At 41.1% G+C, this 18,616-nt stretch overlaps 2 protein-coding genes across 10 annotated transcripts in view; one reads left to right on the top strand and one right to left on the bottom strand.

Moving 5' to 3' along the window:
• Positions 1-926: 926 nt before the first annotated feature.
• Positions 927-6,515, bottom strand: lgalslb (lectin, galactoside-binding-like b). Its single transcript, XM_013268462.3, has 5 exons — positions 6,048-6,515; positions 5,424-5,507; positions 5,246-5,334; positions 4,288-4,474; positions 927-2,005 (listed from the first exon to the last, which is right to left on the bottom strand). Exons 1-5 carry the CDS (start codon positions 6,078-6,080, stop codon positions 1,862-1,864), a joined length of 537 nt encoding a protein of 178 aa, XP_013123916.1. The 5' UTR covers positions 6,081-6,515; the 3' UTR covers positions 927-1,861.
• The window catches only part of LOC100709572 (ABC transporter G family member 20), a 40,038-nt gene continuing 26,848 nt past the window's right edge, over positions 5,427-18,616 (top strand). The window contains exons 1-6 of one of the 9 annotated variants that reach the window (XM_025897783.1): positions 5,427-5,564; positions 10,006-10,111; positions 11,098-11,148; positions 12,777-12,925; positions 14,557-14,716; positions 15,578-15,732. In XM_025897783.1, coding sequence (XP_025753568.1) covers positions 5,458-5,564; positions 10,006-10,111; positions 11,098-11,148; positions 12,777-12,925; positions 14,557-14,716; positions 15,578-15,732 — 728 coding nt within the window. In that variant the 5' untranslated portion in view covers positions 5,427-5,457. The other 8 variants (XM_025897786.1, XM_025897785.1, XM_025897784.1 and 5 more) reach the window with 8 other exon arrangements.

The raw sequence follows: 18,616 nt of genomic DNA, 5'->3' as shown, positions 1-18,616 counted from the left end.
CCATTTGTCTAGAACAAATCTGGCCATCTTTTTGCAAGAGCTTTGTCTTCTTCAGACTTTTCCTTCTCCTACATGCATATTAGAAATAGGTGAAGTTGTGCCAAAAAACACAAATGCATAAACAGAAAAAAAACAGTACCTTTTAATGTCTGCAGTGAGTTTTTACATCTTTCTAGAGAATGAGAAAAATCTCATAACGCATAGTCAATGTTGATACTGGAAGAGTGTAAACAGAGCACCTTAAGATTTAATACACACAATACTTGTGGGTTTAACTTGAAGATCTCCTCTATTTGTATATGTGTTTTAGAACTTGCTCTCTGCCCCAGTGAAGGAAACTGTCATAAAGACAACAATGCATAAGAGACCAGACATTTGTGTTAGTTAGACTTCTAAAACACAGCCTGCAGCACTAGGAAAGGATGAGACTGCATCAGTGTGGGCAAGATGCCGATGAGGAATGATTCAGGAAAACTGTTCTCTTTTTTTAAAAAGCCATGAGACACACAAGACCTATAATGGACTAAAACAGCACCAGCCATACCACCAAAAACTGTGACATTGAGAAATCAATGTGTGCATCACTATATCTTCTATGCTACTATTTTAAAAAAAAAAAAAAAAAAAAAAAAAAAAAAACCCCACACACAACATCAACCCTATACATTCAAAGTACCCCCAGGATCTGACCCCTGACTCCAAAATGTGTGACTGAACCTGAACTCGGCTGAACCTGTGACCTCTCTGACAGCACGGTTTCTTCTTCATATAAGGAGTAAAACTTCTATCTTATTTTAGTGTTCAACTCTGATGAGGCTTGCAAAAGAAAAAAGGAGCAGAAGTCAATTTTTAAATTCATTTCTCTGCAGCTCTACTGCCTCTATAGCGTAGTCTACCTACAGGAGAGTGGCTGTAATTTTAAAAAAAAAAAAAAAAAAAAAAAAGTGCAAACTATCCAGACACGCTGTGTTAAGCATGGGATGCTACATCTTGTCATGATATAATCCTCATTTTTGGGTATTTAGGTCAATGAGGCTGCAACATGTTACCATGACAACTGGAATAAACCCAAGGGATGCAGAGGAGTGCCAGCAGAGTTAGATATACATCAGCAGAGAGAAAACAGGCCGCTATGCAGCGTTGTGTTGTGCTCAGATGAGTTTTTGAAATAATTACACATCCAGCTGTGCTGAGCTCAATCTAACTGAAGCATAAAATATACACATACATACAGGTATATTTGAATTGAAACCAGTTGCATCTCGCATAGCATCATGTATCCGCCTAATTTGGGAACACTGCTCTGGCCTGTCTGAGTTTTACTGCACATTTGTTCATGTTGCTTGGTCAGCAAAAGATTTAAGAGGACGCTTGTATGTTTAAACAAAGTGAGTTGAATTGACTTTAAGTTTTTGATTTTGTTCTCTACCCATGAACAACACTTAACTTTCACTTTAGCTGCTAAGTGTCAGATATTTTTATCTTAACTGGTTTCTTCAAACCTCCACACCTGCTTCCATCTCAAATTCCCTAAAGGATTCGACATAAAAGTGGAATGTCCTATAAATAAGCTACAAGTTCCCTGATCTAAAAACTGGGGCTACAAGGGAAAAATACCTGAAAAATGGATCAAACACATTCACCCACAAAGCACCATCACATCAGATCCTGGTTCAACAGAAAGAAGAGGAAGAAGAAGAAACAGCGAAGCAGAAAAACTTTGATCCAGTTACTATGCTGATGCAGTGCTGTACGATGGGCTATGGATGATGATGTAACAGGCGCACGTGTGTGTGGTCATCTGTGATCAAGTCCTTGCTTCACACACGACTTGCGGAGCGGGAATTGGTCGGAGGGCAAGTTAACCGAGCTTGGTGATCTGTAGGTCTCCTTGTATTCGTACTGTGTCGATAGAGGGCAAAGATTTTACTTTGTGATAAAAGTCAAAGAGCTGGTGTCCATCCACGAATATCCGGAACCTCTGGTGCTCGCAGTGGATCTCAATCTGCAGAAGGAAGAAAGAGATGGAGAAAAAGACAGTTAGGCAAAAGGTGGAAAGAAAATACTGCACTTTAACCGCTTTTGACTTCATGACACAAGTAGAGACTGAACACACTCATTCGGTTACAGTCACAATAAGCAGAAGAAATTGGGTGGGTGGAAAAAGCTGTGTCAGAGTTACACACAGTCACCTCATGAGCTGAAGGGACACATCTCACTTTATACAACCATTTCTTTCTCTGCTTGTTAGTATAAAAATATTATTAGTGCAGTTTTAATTAAGAGTAAACAATTACAAAATAGATTCAGTAAAGGACTAGATGTTACAATCCCTGATAATGCATTGCTTTAAATGGAGAAAATCTTGAGGGATGGCTGTTATGAGGAAAGGCAGCCCAGAAATTTTACCAGCGGCACACATCGTTGTGTGCCTTAACTTTCTGTCTTTTACCCAAGCTAATCTGTCATTTTTTCTTCCTTGGTTAGGTGCATGATAAAGACATCCACTTGTAAGGAGAAAGACCAAATGACCCATTACACTGAGGATGACTATCAGCTGTTTTAGTTGATGTTAAAACATTTAAAGTTCCCAAAACGTTATTGAATAAGTAGGCTAGACCTGAGCCTCACTCTCATTTTCTTCTCTTGTTTGTACGTGCACACACTGAATCCTAACAAACCGACAACAAAAATGTAACAGCATAAACACCTCCACGTGGTTTATACCAGTGGGGGAAAATTAAAAAAAAAAGAAAGAAAAGAAACCGTCAAACAACTCAAGGCAGAACGTTTTAGATGAAGCAGCAGAAACAAGCCATCCTGCTCTGAGACCGCAGCACATCATGTGTCTCTCCACATGCCCCTGGATTCAGGAGGGAGTTTGTTTTAAACATTCTGCATGGCAGAGTTAATCTCCAGCCTCCAGCTTTCGACAGAGTCATGACTGTGCCGACCTGCTCAGTCACGCTGCAACCACAAACAATGACACTTTATCAGAGAGCTGACATTCAACAACCAGATGCAGGGTTCAATTCTAAAAATAACTTTAGTTGTTGTGTCTGCATATACATGTTACGCATTCTTAAAAAACAGAAAAAGTTTCTCTTTGTAAAAATTCTCATGCATCCATTTAGCAAATGTTAAATGCTGGACAGCTCAGTTTTAAAGATATTACAGACTGGAAAACACACTAAGCAAAAACCCTTGACCCCTGCAATGAGGGGATCCAGTGGCTCTGTTATGATGTTAGAAGAGTTTTGCTCCCATTGTTTGTGTCTCCTTAGAAGTAAGGATCACTGTAAATCCATAAACTTATCATGATGGTGGTCTCTTCCAGGACTATAATGTCCCCCATCAATAGGATAGCAATGGGTTACTAAATTGTTTAAGTTTGAAAAGGAGATTAATCATATGCAATGGTTTTGACAGTGGACCAAACTCAGCTGCAGTGCACACCTGTAAGAGACTTTGGACCTCCTTCTCAAGCAGATCACGTCACAATCACTATGTAAGATAAATAAAAATAGCTCCAGCAATCAGTGCCAAAGTAAATTTTTACTAAATTTGCACATATGCACTAGAGCCCTGAACATTTCGAGACATTACGCAACAGAGATGGTTACAAGTACACAAATTTCTGACCCAGTTGCTTTGGGCATTTGCCATCTTTTATCCTCCAGCTCCTCAAGTATAACCTCTATATGGATTTCACAGAGCTGCCAACACTGCAGCAAATGTTATGGTGCATTTCATGGTGACGTGTGGGTGTCGTGACCTTGGCACTTTAAACAGACCTTTGGCTACATGGGAGAAAGATCAACTTCATTCAGTGTCCCGAAAACATCTCGAGAAACTTCATGCTTTGTTCTTCGCTTCATTGCCACTATCGTATATTTTTAGCCGTACACCATGTGTGTTATTCATGTGCACATTCAGACTTATTGGAGCAGAATATGACATTAAAGAGCTAACAAGTCCTCGGGTGTTATGAGATTACTCATCATGCATATGCCCTGCTGCTCAACCCCCTCCACCCTTCCACTCCAACTCATTCAGCACATCACAACAGCTGATCTGGGCCCTAACGCAATAAACAGGCCACTACATGGGCTACAGGCTGTATTTACATTACAATATGATGAAGCATGGACAACATTTCCCGTTTGTGTTCTATTATCATGCTGCAAAGATAATCTCACATTATAACCAATTCTGAAAATATCTCTACTACAGTCGACTGCTGGGGATTTCCCAGAATTATTTGATGTGAGAAAAGGGATTTTTTACCCTAAAAGGCTGATCAGGGATGAAGGGAAAATAGGCGGTGGACGCCTCCTCCTCTGTCCATTTCCCAGAAACCCGAGCGCTGCGAAGGAACTGACGGTCAGTGAAACGAGCCGTGAGTTTCAGGGCCACATCAAATGGAGGCTCCCCTTTCTCTGAATCACGTCCGCAGGTCAGGCTGACATCAAAGCTGAGGGTATGAAAGAAACGGGGCATCGGGTAGTCATGCAGGATGCAGTGGTAAAGCACACATCAGATAATCTGGGATAAATCAGATGCATAATTCTGCTGCGTAAGAACAATTCTCACCAATTGTGAGTTAATTATGCATAATCCCTGATGCTAGTTCTGTTTATCCACCCTCCCCTGCTACTGCACAGTTATGCGTCTTGGTGTAAGTTTATGGTCACAGTTGCAGGCACCAAGTTTCTAAGTAATGAGACGCAACAAAGAAAGACAGTGTGTTTAGGCCTTGGAGCTGCTCTGTCTGTTGGGACATTCACATGAACTTTGGCATGGAAAATCCTGCCAGCAGCAGGCTCTAAACAAGATGAGGTCATAGAGAGGTTTCTTCCAAGTTTGACACAAGTTTCCATGTAGGGTAAGGACACACCCAAACAAATCTGCTTCACTGGATTTCTCTCTTTTTAAAAAAAAAAAAAAAAAAAAAAAAAAAAATTCCCCCCTTATTCTCCCTGCTGGTGAGGGAACGCCCTGTCTCTGCATACTTAAGGAGCCACTATTCTTTCTGGCTGCCTACGCATTACTCGAGTGGCCTCGAGTGGATGTGCAAGTCTGACTAGCCTCAGAACAAAACCAAAAAAATCCTATCTCTAACATCCTTTAGCAGAGAATGTGTACTGTGCAGACGTAAATCAGAATGTTTTAAATATGCAGAGATAAAAACACGGCTCCAGATAAACGGTGTGTGCTTGCATGCCTTTGTGAGGTGTTATGTTACCTGTCTGGCTCCAGGTCCACGATGCCCATCACTATTATCTTCTTCCCCGGCCGCATGCCGCCCCGGATGCGCCCGCTGAATGGCACCGTCTACGCATTGCACACATTGAATTTATTACGCACAGCCAGGAGCGAGCATCAAACAAGGACACTCAGGAAATCGTTCAAATATTTCATACCAGGAGGCGTGATAAATCCTCCTTGTCAGGTGAGATGAGGCCGGGGTTCCCCAGCGAGTCATTCAGGTGGTCTTCTTCCACATTCTTCAACACCAGTGACAAAAGACACAGGATGCAAAGTATCATTTATCGCTATGTCAGGTAGGATATAAAACTTGCATGGCTGAGGTTAAAGAGGCTGCAGGCCTGTCATTCAATACATGCACAAGAGTGTGGCCTCGTACGCGGCGTGCAACAACAATGACGAGGTGGCAGCAGACCTGTCATGTTGTTATCGGCGTTCCTGCCGGGAGCCATGAGTTATTATAAATGAGCCCCACATTTGGCACCATCTTGCACTACGATGGAAATGCGCACTGGCTGGGCGGCCTAGAGGAGCACACACCGCCGGTACATTTCACCACAACGTATTGGATTTCCCCATTTCCTCCCGGCCACAGATGAAAGAGGAGTCGCCCTGCGCTCTGAATGCGCTGCGCACGGCGCTCCGCATTTACAATAAGCGCCGGATAATCGACCTAACGGTGCGCTTAAATCGCAACCAACAGGCCCCCCATGCACAGAAAATAAATACCAACACACGTAGCCCCCGCTCGGTTCCCCGAAAACCTTCAAAATACTCACTACTCCGTCCTTCTCCGCTGCCTGCACCGCCATCTTGAGCAGAATAGCATAGGATGCTGATTATCGGAGCAGAGGCAGCTCTGCCGGGGAGCGTGGTTTGTCAGCGTCGTGGCACTGACTCAGGAGGATATTCCTGTTCCTGCTCCAGTACTGCTCCTATTCTTGGGTCCTCGCGTCTGACTTGGCCTGACAGATAGCACAGTCACCTCGCAGGATCCCTCTGCTCCACTGAAATGGGTGGATGTCTGCTGACGTATGCTTTATAATAATTACAGACCAAAAGCTTAATCCCCGTCTGTTGGAGAAGGCTAATCAGACAGATTTCCCTCAACCCTTCACCCAATTAGACAACGCATTGTTTGGATTCTTTGGGGGGTTTCTAGGTTGGGATAAAAATCCAGGACACGACTTTTAGCTGGTTTAAATAAGCGGTTAGTTTATGAGACTGCGCTCGCGTGTCGTTTATCCAGTTTGACTGTGACACAGACTGGGGGTTTTGGCCTAATTGGCCAAAGTGGGCACACTCAATACTTTGGAATGATTAAACAATACTGTAGGGCTCAGAAGCGTCAGGGAGTTAAAAATAGCTACAAATGGACCTGTTTCTGCTCACTTGTGAGCCTGGGACATAATTGCTTTTCACTGAATGAAGTGGACAATCCTCTGTTCATTGACTTTTGCAACCCCCTCCGTCCTTTCTGTATGCTCTCTCTCTATTCAACCCCCATCTCTGATCGTTAGACCGACTGTTGTTTAGTTAAATTGGTCCACCCTGCCCCTTTGTGGATATTTAAAGGCATTACACGCTAAGCAAATCGATGCACTATAGCTTCAGTGATGCAGCGACAGTGAAACTGACAGGGTTAAGAAAGATAGATCATGTTTCTTCTATACTAGATTTTCTTCTTTTGTGACAGAGAGACAGAAACAAGATTAGAAATGAGTATATCAGAGGAACAGCTCAGGTTGAGCATTTTGGACACAAAGCTAGAGGCAAGGCTGAGATAGCTTGGACATGTGCAGAGGAGAGATAGTGGATATTTTGAAAAAGGGATTTTGAAGATGGAGCCAGAAGGCACGAGGAAATGAAAAAGATCACAGAGAAGATTCATGGATGTAGGGAAGCAGGGCCTCCTGAATGTATGACAGCTAGGGTTAGGTAGAAATGCAGCTTTGGCGACCCCTAGCGGGAGTATCTGAAAGAAGAAGATTAGTTTATCTTTAGTGGTTCACTGTTAAATCTATCATTGAATTTGAAGTCCTTCTCCTAACGTACAAAGTCTTGAATAATCAGGTCCCATCATATCTTCCAAAGGATTTGTGTCTCCTCCCAGGATCAAACTGGGGACCTTTTGTTTGTTAGCCAAGTACATAAACCCCTGCACTATTGAAACACCCCTTAACAAGTTATTAGTTCCTATTATTGCAGCAGTAACAACACCCAAATATCCTACATATATCTCTATTCAATGCATTACTCGTGCCTGTAGTCCAGGGTTGGGCAACATTTTTTTCTCGAGGGCCTTCCTGCCTTATGCAGGGTCACACATTGATGACACTTGCATGCTGACAACTGAAACAAAACATGGTTTGAAGTTACACTGAAAAATTGTACATTACATAAAAACATAACTCAAGAATCCTATTTATCCTGTTTATTTTTAAATCAGGATGTGTTTACATAGTCTGTCCAGTTAGGAAGCACAAACCATTTTGAATGCTTTACACCTGCTTTGGTGCAAAAGAAAATGACAATGCGTACACTGGAGAGGCAAAACAAGACAAATGGTTTTGCAATTGATGGCAAGAGATTGTTGCTCTCCCTTCATCATTCCTGACTAATTTTGCTCTGCTTTTGCTTTTCATTAGATGCTTGCAGCAGCTTATTCAGTTTTTCCTAAATTAAACACATCCAGGCCTGCCATCACAAACAAGATTTGATGTGTCTCCCAGCACAGTACAAGAGTGTGGAGAATAAACCAGGAGGTGGGCTGTTACATGAAGAGATGGACAGGAACATTGAAAGGTGTCAGCCCAGCAAAAAAGAACAAGAAGAGCACTGCCAGAATCCTGCAAAATGACCTCCAGCAGGCTATTAATGTGCATGTGTTTGGCCAAACAGAATCCAGGAGGGCCACGTAAGGGCTGACTGCCCTTTAGTGGGACCTGTGCTCAAAGACCAGTGCCTTCCAGCTTGACTGGCATTTGCCAGAGAAAAAACAGAACTGGTAGGTCTGCCACTGTTGCCCTGCTCTCATGACAGATGAAGTTACAGGCATCTTAACATTTGGCACAGCCTCTCTAAACTGTCCAGACTCACAGAGGCTCAGTGTGAAGAGAACACTGGTGATAGCATAGAGGTTTAACTGACTTTGTGTTATACTGCGATGATCAAGTGTTCCCTTAGCAGGGAACAGTTTATTTAAACCAGTGCTGTCGAAGTGTAGAATAGCACGCTTCACAATCTGTACACAGTGTCAGTCGTCTGGTTTCATGTCCTGAACTCGTAGTCCCCTCCACTCTTTTTAAACGAGCCACAACATTTTTTCTTAGCTGTCATTAAACATTTCCGTATAATTTTATGATATATAAGACACTAACATGGAGAAGGAGCTGAATCTAAATCTCATTTTTAAATGATTTCAATGCTGAGGTCTTTCTTTAGAGAAGGATAAAGTTGTCTCAATTGCATTAAACCCATCATATGTATTAGGAGTAGCAGGCAGCCACTGTGTAGCACCCAGTGATCAACTCCAAATATAAACCAGTGCCTCAGTCAAAGACACAGTGAAAGAAGAACATGCAATTTTCTGCACAAAGGGGGCCGAAATAACGCCATAGGGCCGCTGCGCCAACATCCAGCCTTGCGGCGCTGTCAGCGCTGAGAAGCATTTTGTTCATGGTTCCTTGAAATGTAGGAACAAATTGGTGTGTTTTTAAAAATTCATTATTTGTGGAAACAGCTATGAGGGGAGATGACATTTCACAGTCATTGATTCATTCTCTAATGTTCAATCAGGGAGAAATTTTTAAACAGCAGCACAAATTTTATGTTTCAAACTGTTTTTATTTCCATTTGATTTTGCATGTATTTTAATGAAGATGCAATGAAGAAAAATCATAACCATAATCAGAAGCATTTCACATGAGTCTGAATTTACAGTGTTTATCCTCCTTCTTGATAATTTGTGCAGTGGAGGGCTCGATATTAGCTTCTGGTCCAAATCCTGATTGGTGATATTAATGTTCAGAGCTGATCACAGTGTGTGGGCTTCTGCTTGTCTATCCTTAACTTATAAAGTGCTTAATGTTGTTTGTCACTACATTATGGATACATGGGAAAATATAATGAAAATAAAAACTGGAATTAGAAACTAAACTGTATAAAACACAAAGTTTGTGCTACTACCAGAAACAAAAACATAAGAGCCAGGGGAAATTTCCCTTCTTCCTTCCGTAACAGTCATTTATGTGTCTGTGTCACATTCAGTTTCATTAATCAGTGATCAAACGCCTGCTTGTCCCCGTTTGAGCTAAAGGTCTCTTGTTTTTGTGCTTCCACCTAGCGGTTATTTGTGGAACGACATCATGACAAGAAGCATCGGTCAGTTTCACTTCCTTTGCTTTTGCAGCAGCAGTGAATGTTAGAAATGCCAAATGAAATGATATTAGCAACCTGGTGAATTCTTTTATTTCTTAGAAAAATATAATATTAATCGAGCCCCTGCAGCTGCTTACAGGTTAGTGCATCTCTGCAGCTCCGCATCAGCTAAAGTTGGCACCAATTTCTGGGCAAATAGATCGGAAAATACTCTCCAAACTGCATTTCTGTGCATCTGTGGAATCGCTGAAAGCAGATCAAACAGATCGCCCGACTTAAATCTAAAAATTCCCACAGCTCATCATCTATCTCTCTCCCTCTCCCCCTCTCTCCCTCCTCATTCTCTGTCTCCTACAGAGACCCAGCCGGTCCGGCTGTCCTCCCTGCTGCCATGGCCGCGGAGGCTGCCGGTAGGAATGATGCCACGCGTGGACCTGCAAACAGCACAGAGATGGAGGTGCGGGTAAGATGCTTTTCAGGTAGTTTGGATCGCGGTCTTTTCGCGGGAAGCCTCCAGGATCGAGGTGGTCCCTCGACCGCAGGCCTTGGTGCGCCGCTGCAGAGACGGAGATGGGATTTCTTTTTTCATTTTGTGTCACATTTCAGGACAGAGCTCCATTTTTCCCCGTAAAGCAGGGAGGGTGGATGAGGGTTATCTTTCAGAAGGGGGCAGAGAGCGGCGCTGCATCGAAGCGCTGCTGCAGCGCTCACGTCCTGCGTGAAAGGGAGAAGTGAAAGCGCAGCAGCTGGTCGGCTGCAGAAGGCTCGGCTTATAAATAGCCCCTCGTTGACTTCTCTTTGACAATTTTTATTGTCAAATGTGTCTTCCTGAATTCGGAGAGATTTAAATACGGCCCTCAAGCCTGTTTTCTTCCACTTGGTAGTGACGCGAATTGGCAACAACTTGGCAGGCAAGGTAGGAAATTCTTCCTGATCAACAGAGCAGAGCCGGTTATGAATGAAAAGAGAGCTTCTGCTGGGCTGATCGAGGTCATTATCACAGTGTACAAGAGGCTACAGGGACGCAATGTGGTGTTTTCATCAAGTATAGGTCTGTCCATCTGGACAGATGGGTGGAAGGGTGGGATTGCTACAAAAAAAAAAACCTGTGCTTGGGTGGGAGGAAAAAATCACGGTCTTAAAATAAGTCATCAGTTTGTTTATTATATTCCCAAGTATTATTTTGGGGACATCAGAATATATATTTATGCTTATGAACAGCTACTGAGGTTATAGCACCTAATAAAGGCTGTGCAGAAGTGTGTGTGTGTGTGTGTGTGTGTGTGTGTGTGTGTGTGCTCCTGCTCTGTTCTTCATGCCTTCTTCAGTTGCTGTCTCTCGAACTGAACCTGTTCTTCCACTTTGCATTCATGCGGATGAGATGTTTGTGTCATCTGATGTTCAAATGCTCTTTACCTGTTGACTTCAGTCTTTGGCCTCACTCCTCAGGTGCTCTTCATCCCTTCCACATCTCCTTTTTTCTCTACATCGTGTCCAATGGTGAGTTTTTGCTCCATCGATCGGTTTGCTCTCCTCTAGATGAGGTTAGCGTTGTCGTTTTTCCAGGCCTTTCTCATATTCAGTGAAGGATAGTCAGCGTTTGTTTGTATTTTAAATCAGTGTGTCATCTGAAGAGGTCACAGTTGTCACACAGAATCAGGGTGACATGTCTGCAAATGTAGGCTAAAGTGCCAAAGGTGAGGCTAACCAAATGCAGCAGATTACTCACTGCAGTCTCTCTAATCTCCTTGCTGGAAAATGAGAGATTCTGGATTAAAGGAGGGAGTTTGGTGGAAACCCGTGAAAGAACGCTGTTATTAGAGATTACTGGACACAGGATTGTTTTACGACCCACATACTTTGTCTGCTGCAGCTTCGTAGTGATGCAGAGAAATTAACAGGAACATGAGAGTATGCTTGGCTGTTTCTGTGTGTTGTTTGGTCAGAAGTGAGATTTGTATTTGGCTTTTGGATGAAAAGGCAGACAACTTTCTCTTCCTGCCTGCATTCTCTGCCTCTTTCAATTGTTTGGTGACTGGCTTATGAAAAATAACAGTTTGTATTTTCAGCTTCTTGCACTAAAGTCTTTCAAATCCAACTTTGCGTCTCCTGCTGAAGGAGCTACAACCTTCTCCAGGGGACTAAAACTCATTCAGGAGTCAAATGTTGTTACTTTAACAGTAATGATGGATATTTTATATATAGAGATGGCTAGGATACACAAAATTATGCTTTTATTTTTAACAAGTTGAAATTTCTATTTTTGAAAAGCATAAAATAGCACGGTACAGTATGGGAACATCATCTAAACTCAATAACCAGAACAGTTATTTCTGGGTCTATAAGTGTTAAATATGTGTAAGTATTGGTTAACTGAGGTTCTGGAGAGAATTACATCAACATGTTATGTTAGCTGTTTAAGTGAAGCACATGTAAAATTTGTGGCAAATTAAGTGGTCGGCTCTTCCTTCCTGTTGTGAATATTTAATGATGGATGCATTTAATTCGAAGCACTTAATCAACAAATAGGAAAACATGTTAGAAATTAAAATGTGGCCACAGAAATCTGTTGTAGGAAACTTTTGATTTTGTTTTTACAAATGGCTGCGGCATGTTTTCTTCAATTATTTGTAGAAAGAGGAAGACTAGACAGTTATACTACTTCCTCTTTGTATTTCAGTAATAGCCTTCACCACACCAAAACCTTCACTTCATGTACAGACACAAAATGCAGTAAGTTAAAACATTTACTTTAGGTTCAGTTCATGGACGCTCTGTGTTTAACACAATAAAAGACTTTGTGTGCCATTGCATAAACGTTGCGAAAGGTTGACTATAACTACAGATTAACTGCAGCATATTTGACATTATTTCACTATCATATTTCCTGCTATAAATCCTTCCTTATTGGAGGAATACAAAAGCAGCAAGCTACACATTCTCCACTAAAGAAAATATTATTTAAAGATATTTGGGAGGTTTATGCAGGTCTCAATATCTATATAGACTACAGCAGGTAACGCGTCTTACGAGACATCATTGTTGTCCTGTTAAGTGTGCCAATACTGAGCATGTTTTTAGACTTGCATCGGGAATGTTGGTGTTTAACAAAATATTCTCTCTTCCAGCTGAAAGAGGCAAAAATGAAGGCTGATCTGGAGGCGCCTCTGCCGGCTGGACAGGAAGACTTTGCGATCCGGTGTCGAGATGTGTGCCGATCATACGGCAAACTGAAGGTCCTCAACAACCTGAACCTGGCTGTGCCACAGGGACAAATGTGAGTAGATAAAACCAACGCAGCCTGTTAATTTAGAGCGTTTTAACTGGACAAGACTATAAATTTTCATAACAAAAGTCAAGTGTAAAACTCAAAATGTAAATACTGACTAATAGTGAAAAGCTGAAGGTGTTTTACTTCCTGTAGGACTAACAGCGACAAATATTTGACCCTTTTTTTTCTTCTTGGTGAGCAGATAAATGCTTAACCTGCAAACAGTGCTGACATTTCTGGGTTAGGTGTTGGGGCCCAACTCAAGCTTCTCATCTTGCCTTCACTTTTGTCATGCATCTACTGACTGATTAGCTGTCACAACCTTAATTTCCTGCAGGATATTCTGGTTTATCTTTTAAACATCTACATTGTTTCTCAATAAAGCCTTAATGGGAAAATTCCACTATCCCACAGGGGAAGGAGAGCTTAGGATGACACTGCAAAGAAACTTTCAACCTGATGTGTCAGTGACAGTTCAGCTCTAAGTGCACACATTTTGTTTCTCGTGTCGCTGTCTGTTAGTTCGTTCCGTTGTCAGTTTCTTATAGATGATTTACATTCATTTTCCTCTTATATGAATCTGCATCCTTGACGACATAGAATGGGACAACCAAAAACATTGACCTAGAAATATGTAACAATGCTTTCATGTGCACACAAAGTATGTAAGAAAACATAAAGTCAAACGAACAACCTGTCAAATTCTAGAAGGTTTCTCATGTTTCTTGCTGGCTGGAAATATGTAAAACATGAATGTGATAAACCAGTAAAACATGCAGACAGAACGAGTGTTACAAAACCCCCACTGTGCATTGATTTCTTCCATATTTTTGTAACTGTGCTACAGTGATAACTGTGTATGTTTATTGTGTGTTCATGGCAACAAAAGAAAAAGAACAAGTTTCTTGGAATATAACTTTTGTTCCATTATGTTATTGTTCATTGTTTTAAACCCAAGGATAAGTATCTCATTGATTGTGGAATAAGTATAGGCACTTTAACTTAATATAGTCTTTTATCAAGTTTTTCAAACTCAAACTAGAAATGTGCTGAACTGTCATTGGCCTGTCTCCCGTCCAGCTAATTAAGCCATTTAAAGCACGCTCTTTAGCCATCAGTATTTCTAGACCTACCTGATGAAAGTGCATATGATAACAGAGTGCAGTGCAAACTCTGTGTGATGTATGTGAGACCATTTGTAGCCTACATCTGAAAAAATAAAATTTTTGATTTATCCCAAAATTATTGTACATGAAAGCAACTTTACACTCAGCAGACATAAGTTGTAAGTTGATATTATGTATGAAAACAGTCAGGAAGCCATTGCAATTTGAATTTTTTAACACTTAGCAGCATTAGTGTCTCAGCGTCTTCAGAGGCTGATATTAGACTGAAACGCCTAAAAGGAAATATCTGTCTCAGATTAGATTCTAGGAACACCTTTTTTCTAGAATGGTGAACTAGTTTCCTTTCAGTTAACTCAATAACCAGAAAGGCTGCAATACTGTATTTGTGGGGTAAAGAGCAGCATTCCCTAGTCACATACTTTTGTACTGTGCCAGTGTTTCCCTCTGCAGGATCACACTTTAAGAGACGCTTTAAGTTTTATCTGAAATTTTTGTGATTGTGTTTTACAGTTATGGCCTTTTGGGGCCCAGTGGATGTGGGAAGACCACACTTCTCAAATGCATTGTGGGAACTCTGAAGATCTCACGAGGTCACATCACTGTGCTGGGGAAGCCGCCTGCGTTTCCTGGCCACGATATTCCGGGGAAGAAAGTCGGATACATGCCACAGGTAAACACCACATGGTATATATTCACATTAAAATGTGTGCTTTTGCTCTTGTTTTAATTTTTCGAAATACTCATGTGCCCAAAGATCCTTACCATATTTGAATAACGCAGCAAATTTGTTGAAGTGACACAAAGGCAACCCTCTCTGGTTTTATTTATTCTCTATCATTTAGTTGTTCTTAAATAGCCTGTAAACCTACAATCAAAGTCCTTGCAGCCATTTATCCGCAGAAGGTTTAAGCTTGTGTGTTCTGTCCAGAAAATTATCACCCCAACATCCACATCAGCTGCTTTAAAGCCATAAAGATTGTATGAAGCCTTGCTCTGGGGCTTCTGTAATTTGGCCTTTGGTGCAGTGAGCCACCTGTACCTGAGTGAGCCCCATTACTGTCATCAGGTATCTGATGAAGTAGATAACACAGCATAGTATTTGTCGTCTTGTGTGTAACCCTGACCATTGGATTCATCCATGCAGGAAGTAATCTGCAACCCAGAGTGGGAGGAATGTGACACCTTAAATGTTTTCTGTTACAGCAATGCGGACAGATGCATCTTTAAACTACTGATATATACTGCTTTCTTGAAGTTGCTGTTGCATAAAAAATGTATATCTGCTGTTATGTACGACTTTAATCCTTCAACAAAAAGTATTATTAAAAAAATATCCCAGCTTTAAGCAAGAAAACAGCAAGAAAACACAAAGTCAAAGCAGTAAGAGTAAAACAGATGCTAACTTTGTACATGTAATAGATTTACATCCACTGGTGCAGTATTTGTCCTGAGGTGTGCTGAAAATGTTGGTGTTTGTGACTCAATCAGAGCACCAAATATGAGTTTCATTTTTTGCTTTTGTGCTGCACAGGAATTGGCGTTGTACAATGAGTTCACCATTAGCGACACTCTGACCTTCTTTGGCCGAATTCATGGCCTGACATCTAAGGAAACCCAGGCACGCATGAACTTTCTCATTGACTTCCTGGATCTACCTCAGAAGACCAGCCTGGTCCGAAATCTTAGGTAAAAACCACATATGATGCAGCAGTTGACCAGATAGAATGATTTCAAAATCCAATGAGTAAAAGCTGATCTTACCCTGTAAGGTTAAAGTTGTAAGAGTGATCATCATAAAAGCGTATACTAATATTGAAAGTGTTTTTTGTGCAAACAGTGATGTGGTTCATGGATGTTAAATTTGATGCAGGGAGATGTGACCTCATGCGGTATTTCCCTAGATACAGCCATTTTATGAAGGGTAGCACTTTTGCACTTTTCCAGATGTCTGTGTGAAGACTTTAAACCCTTAATCTGAAATCTGTATTTATACCACAGGCTGTAAACCCAGGCTCAGTAAAACATTATGACTTTTCTGATAAAGCAGCAGGTGAAACTCAAGGGCAGATGTACAATACATTATATTCCCTTGATTATCACTTTCCATTAGTGGTGCGAGGTTTGACTGATGCCAAGATACCCAATCAAATCTTACCTTGCAAGGCAGCTGGATTCTTGATCACAGTCATGAGATAATCTTATCTTGCCATGTTTAAAACTGTACTCTTATACCAGATCCACAAATGTAACTGTTGTTGTTTAAGGAGCTCCTGGCCAGTCAGGTAGCAGCCATAGACACAGTTTAGCTGTGACAGAAGACAGATGGACAGATGGAGCAATAATCAGCCACTGACACCAACTAGATGGTTTGGTAGACTAAGGAACTGCTAGGTTTTTAAGCGCCATAGACTGCAGCTTGGTTTTCTTCTTAGGCGCATTCTATCCTCCTTGTGCTATTGATTTTACTGGATGCAGTTAGCATATTGCAGTTTCTCCATGACATAATGCTCACATTGCTCAAAAGTTGTCTGGCATACTGGTTGGTAGTAAAAAATGTTTATTCCCTGACTGGTTGGCAGTGGTTGCTGGAGGTTGCTGGCTGTCACTGGATAAAATCAGTTGCAAAGAAGGTGCTGTACAAAACTGCTTTGGTTGCTAGCAGATTGCCTCGGTTGCCTGTAATTATTCAAGTTTGTCTGGATATACTCAGTAACATCTAGCCAAGCGGTAATAAAACTTGAAATAGTACAACGGAAACAGGAAACTGAGAAGATTTGTCTTCATAGTAAAAGTAGTGCCTTTGTGTCATTGCCAACATGTTTCAAGGTGCAACTTTTACTTTGAAGGAAAATTATTTTTTTTAATCACACTTTTCACTACAGTGTGAGAGTTGCTGGAGAGTGTTTCACTTTCATCTAAAATACAGCCAGTTATAAGTAATGACATGGAATCTTTTGCCAGCTGGTCAGGGAATACTCATAGTTGTCAGTGGGTCACTGACCAGTCTGTCAGCCTTTGTGACTGGGCTTTAGCAATCATTTTCCAAGCAACTGCCATCAACATTCAGCAACCAGTCAAAATACTCATATTTCCCCCATACAAATGTCATTGCCAATTGGTCACAGATCAGTCTCTAAGCATGCGTGACCAGGTCCTTATTCACTTGACCCTACATTGTCACCATGATTGCCACACATCCAAAATGGCGGAAAAATGAATGTCGCCTGATTACTTGTAAAGTGTCTACAAAACCTCAACAGTTAGATATTTTGTCCAAATCCAATCATTTTTTGAAGTAGGTCTTAAAAACTTTCAGTTTGGGTTGTTTGAGGAACTGTTGTCCGGTTACTCCACAGCTATGGCTGAATCTTCAATGTAATTGAAGATAAATGGGTCATCTGTCAACGTGCGAACTATACTAGCAAGATATCCTAACTGCTATTTTTTGCTATTTTTCAAGCAGCTCCGACTTCTTTGTTTGATTTGGATTTAAAGGTGTTTTTTAAGTGATTTACCACAAGTGTCTTTTTGCAGAGATTTTCTCACAACAACATAAAGAACTGTCTACTGACATGCTAACTATATAGCTAGCTACACTGACTGCTTGTTAGTTTTTAAAGCCTCTCAGACGGCAGCTTGTTTTCCCTAATTTGTGCTTTCTCCATGTAGTGTTTTGCTGATAGGATTGGTTGTGTAACAGATAGTAGACAGACACTGATAGAGACATGGGTCATCCAATCACATGACACGGTTTTTTGAATGCGCCATATGCTTCAAAATAGTATGAACAAATGACTTTCCAGATGGTTCTTTTTAATAAAGATCAAATCAAATCTGTCAACAATTTTCAAGTTTAAGTATATAATGAAGTAGACCTGTTAGATTACTCAAATTTAGAACCACAGTTAAAGCAATGAGAATTTAGCTTGATAAAATACTTTGGAGCAGTTTGTAGCTCTTGTATAAACTTTAGCATTTTTCTTCTGTGTTTTTCATCAAGGGAAAGTTCCACAAGCCTCCCAAACTATTTTTACTCACAAATTCAAACCAAAAGTAGACGATCTGGCAACACTGGTTTGCATGCTTTTGTGTAGCCATCAAAGCAAAGGCCCCTAGAGTCCTGAATATTATGTAACATTGCCTGCATATTCCAGTCTCCCCGGGTGTTTATAGACTGCGACAAAGTCCCTTTTTTCACTGTAAAGACATCAAAGTTTGTCTTTTTCAATCTTATGTGCCTAATATATAATATGTGCTCCAAAGTAAAGAGCTTCATGTAAGCACGAAAGAATTTCTGATTAGTCAGAAGTTGTCGTTCTGCATTCAGCCTCACCCCTGCTTGCATCACCATCCAGACCAAAAGTCTGAGCACCACTACAGCTGAGCACCTCACTTTGAAACATGCAGCATGTATTTTTTGTTAACAAGTGATCATATCTGCAGAGTCTTTATGACTAGTATGGAGCCAGCTGCAGCTCTGTTTGCTTGTTGTTATCTAATCACAGTTTCATCCTTTGCATGTCAAAAAAAACGAGAGCAAAAAGCCTCATTCTTGAGATGACATTTGCCT

This window comes from Oreochromis niloticus, linkage group LG13, assembly GCF_001858045.2.
Source record: "Oreochromis niloticus isolate F11D_XX linkage group LG13, O_niloticus_UMD_NMBU, whole genome shotgun sequence".
In the NCBI taxonomy this organism is placed as follows: Eukaryota; Metazoa; Chordata; class Actinopteri; order Cichliformes; family Cichlidae; genus Oreochromis; species Oreochromis niloticus.
Note: the sequence above shows the minus strand (reverse complement) of the source record. Positions and strands in the feature narration are given on the sequence as shown.

What these genes read in the sequence shown, in the direction of transcription:
- lgalslb (XM_013268462.3), bottom strand. Translation starts at nt 6,080, where the DNA reads ATGGCGGTGCAGGCAGCGGAGAAGGACGGAGTA. An exon ending in GTGGACCTGGAGCCAGACAG is followed by an intron (nt 4,475 to 5,245) that starts GTAACATAACAC and finishes TCATACCCTCAG; the next exon opens with CTTTGATGTCAGCCTGACCT. An exon ending in TCCCTGATCAGCCTTTTAGG is followed by an intron (nt 2,006 to 4,287) that starts GTAAAAAATCCC and finishes TTCCTTCTGCAG; the next exon opens with ATTGAGATCCACTGCGAGCA.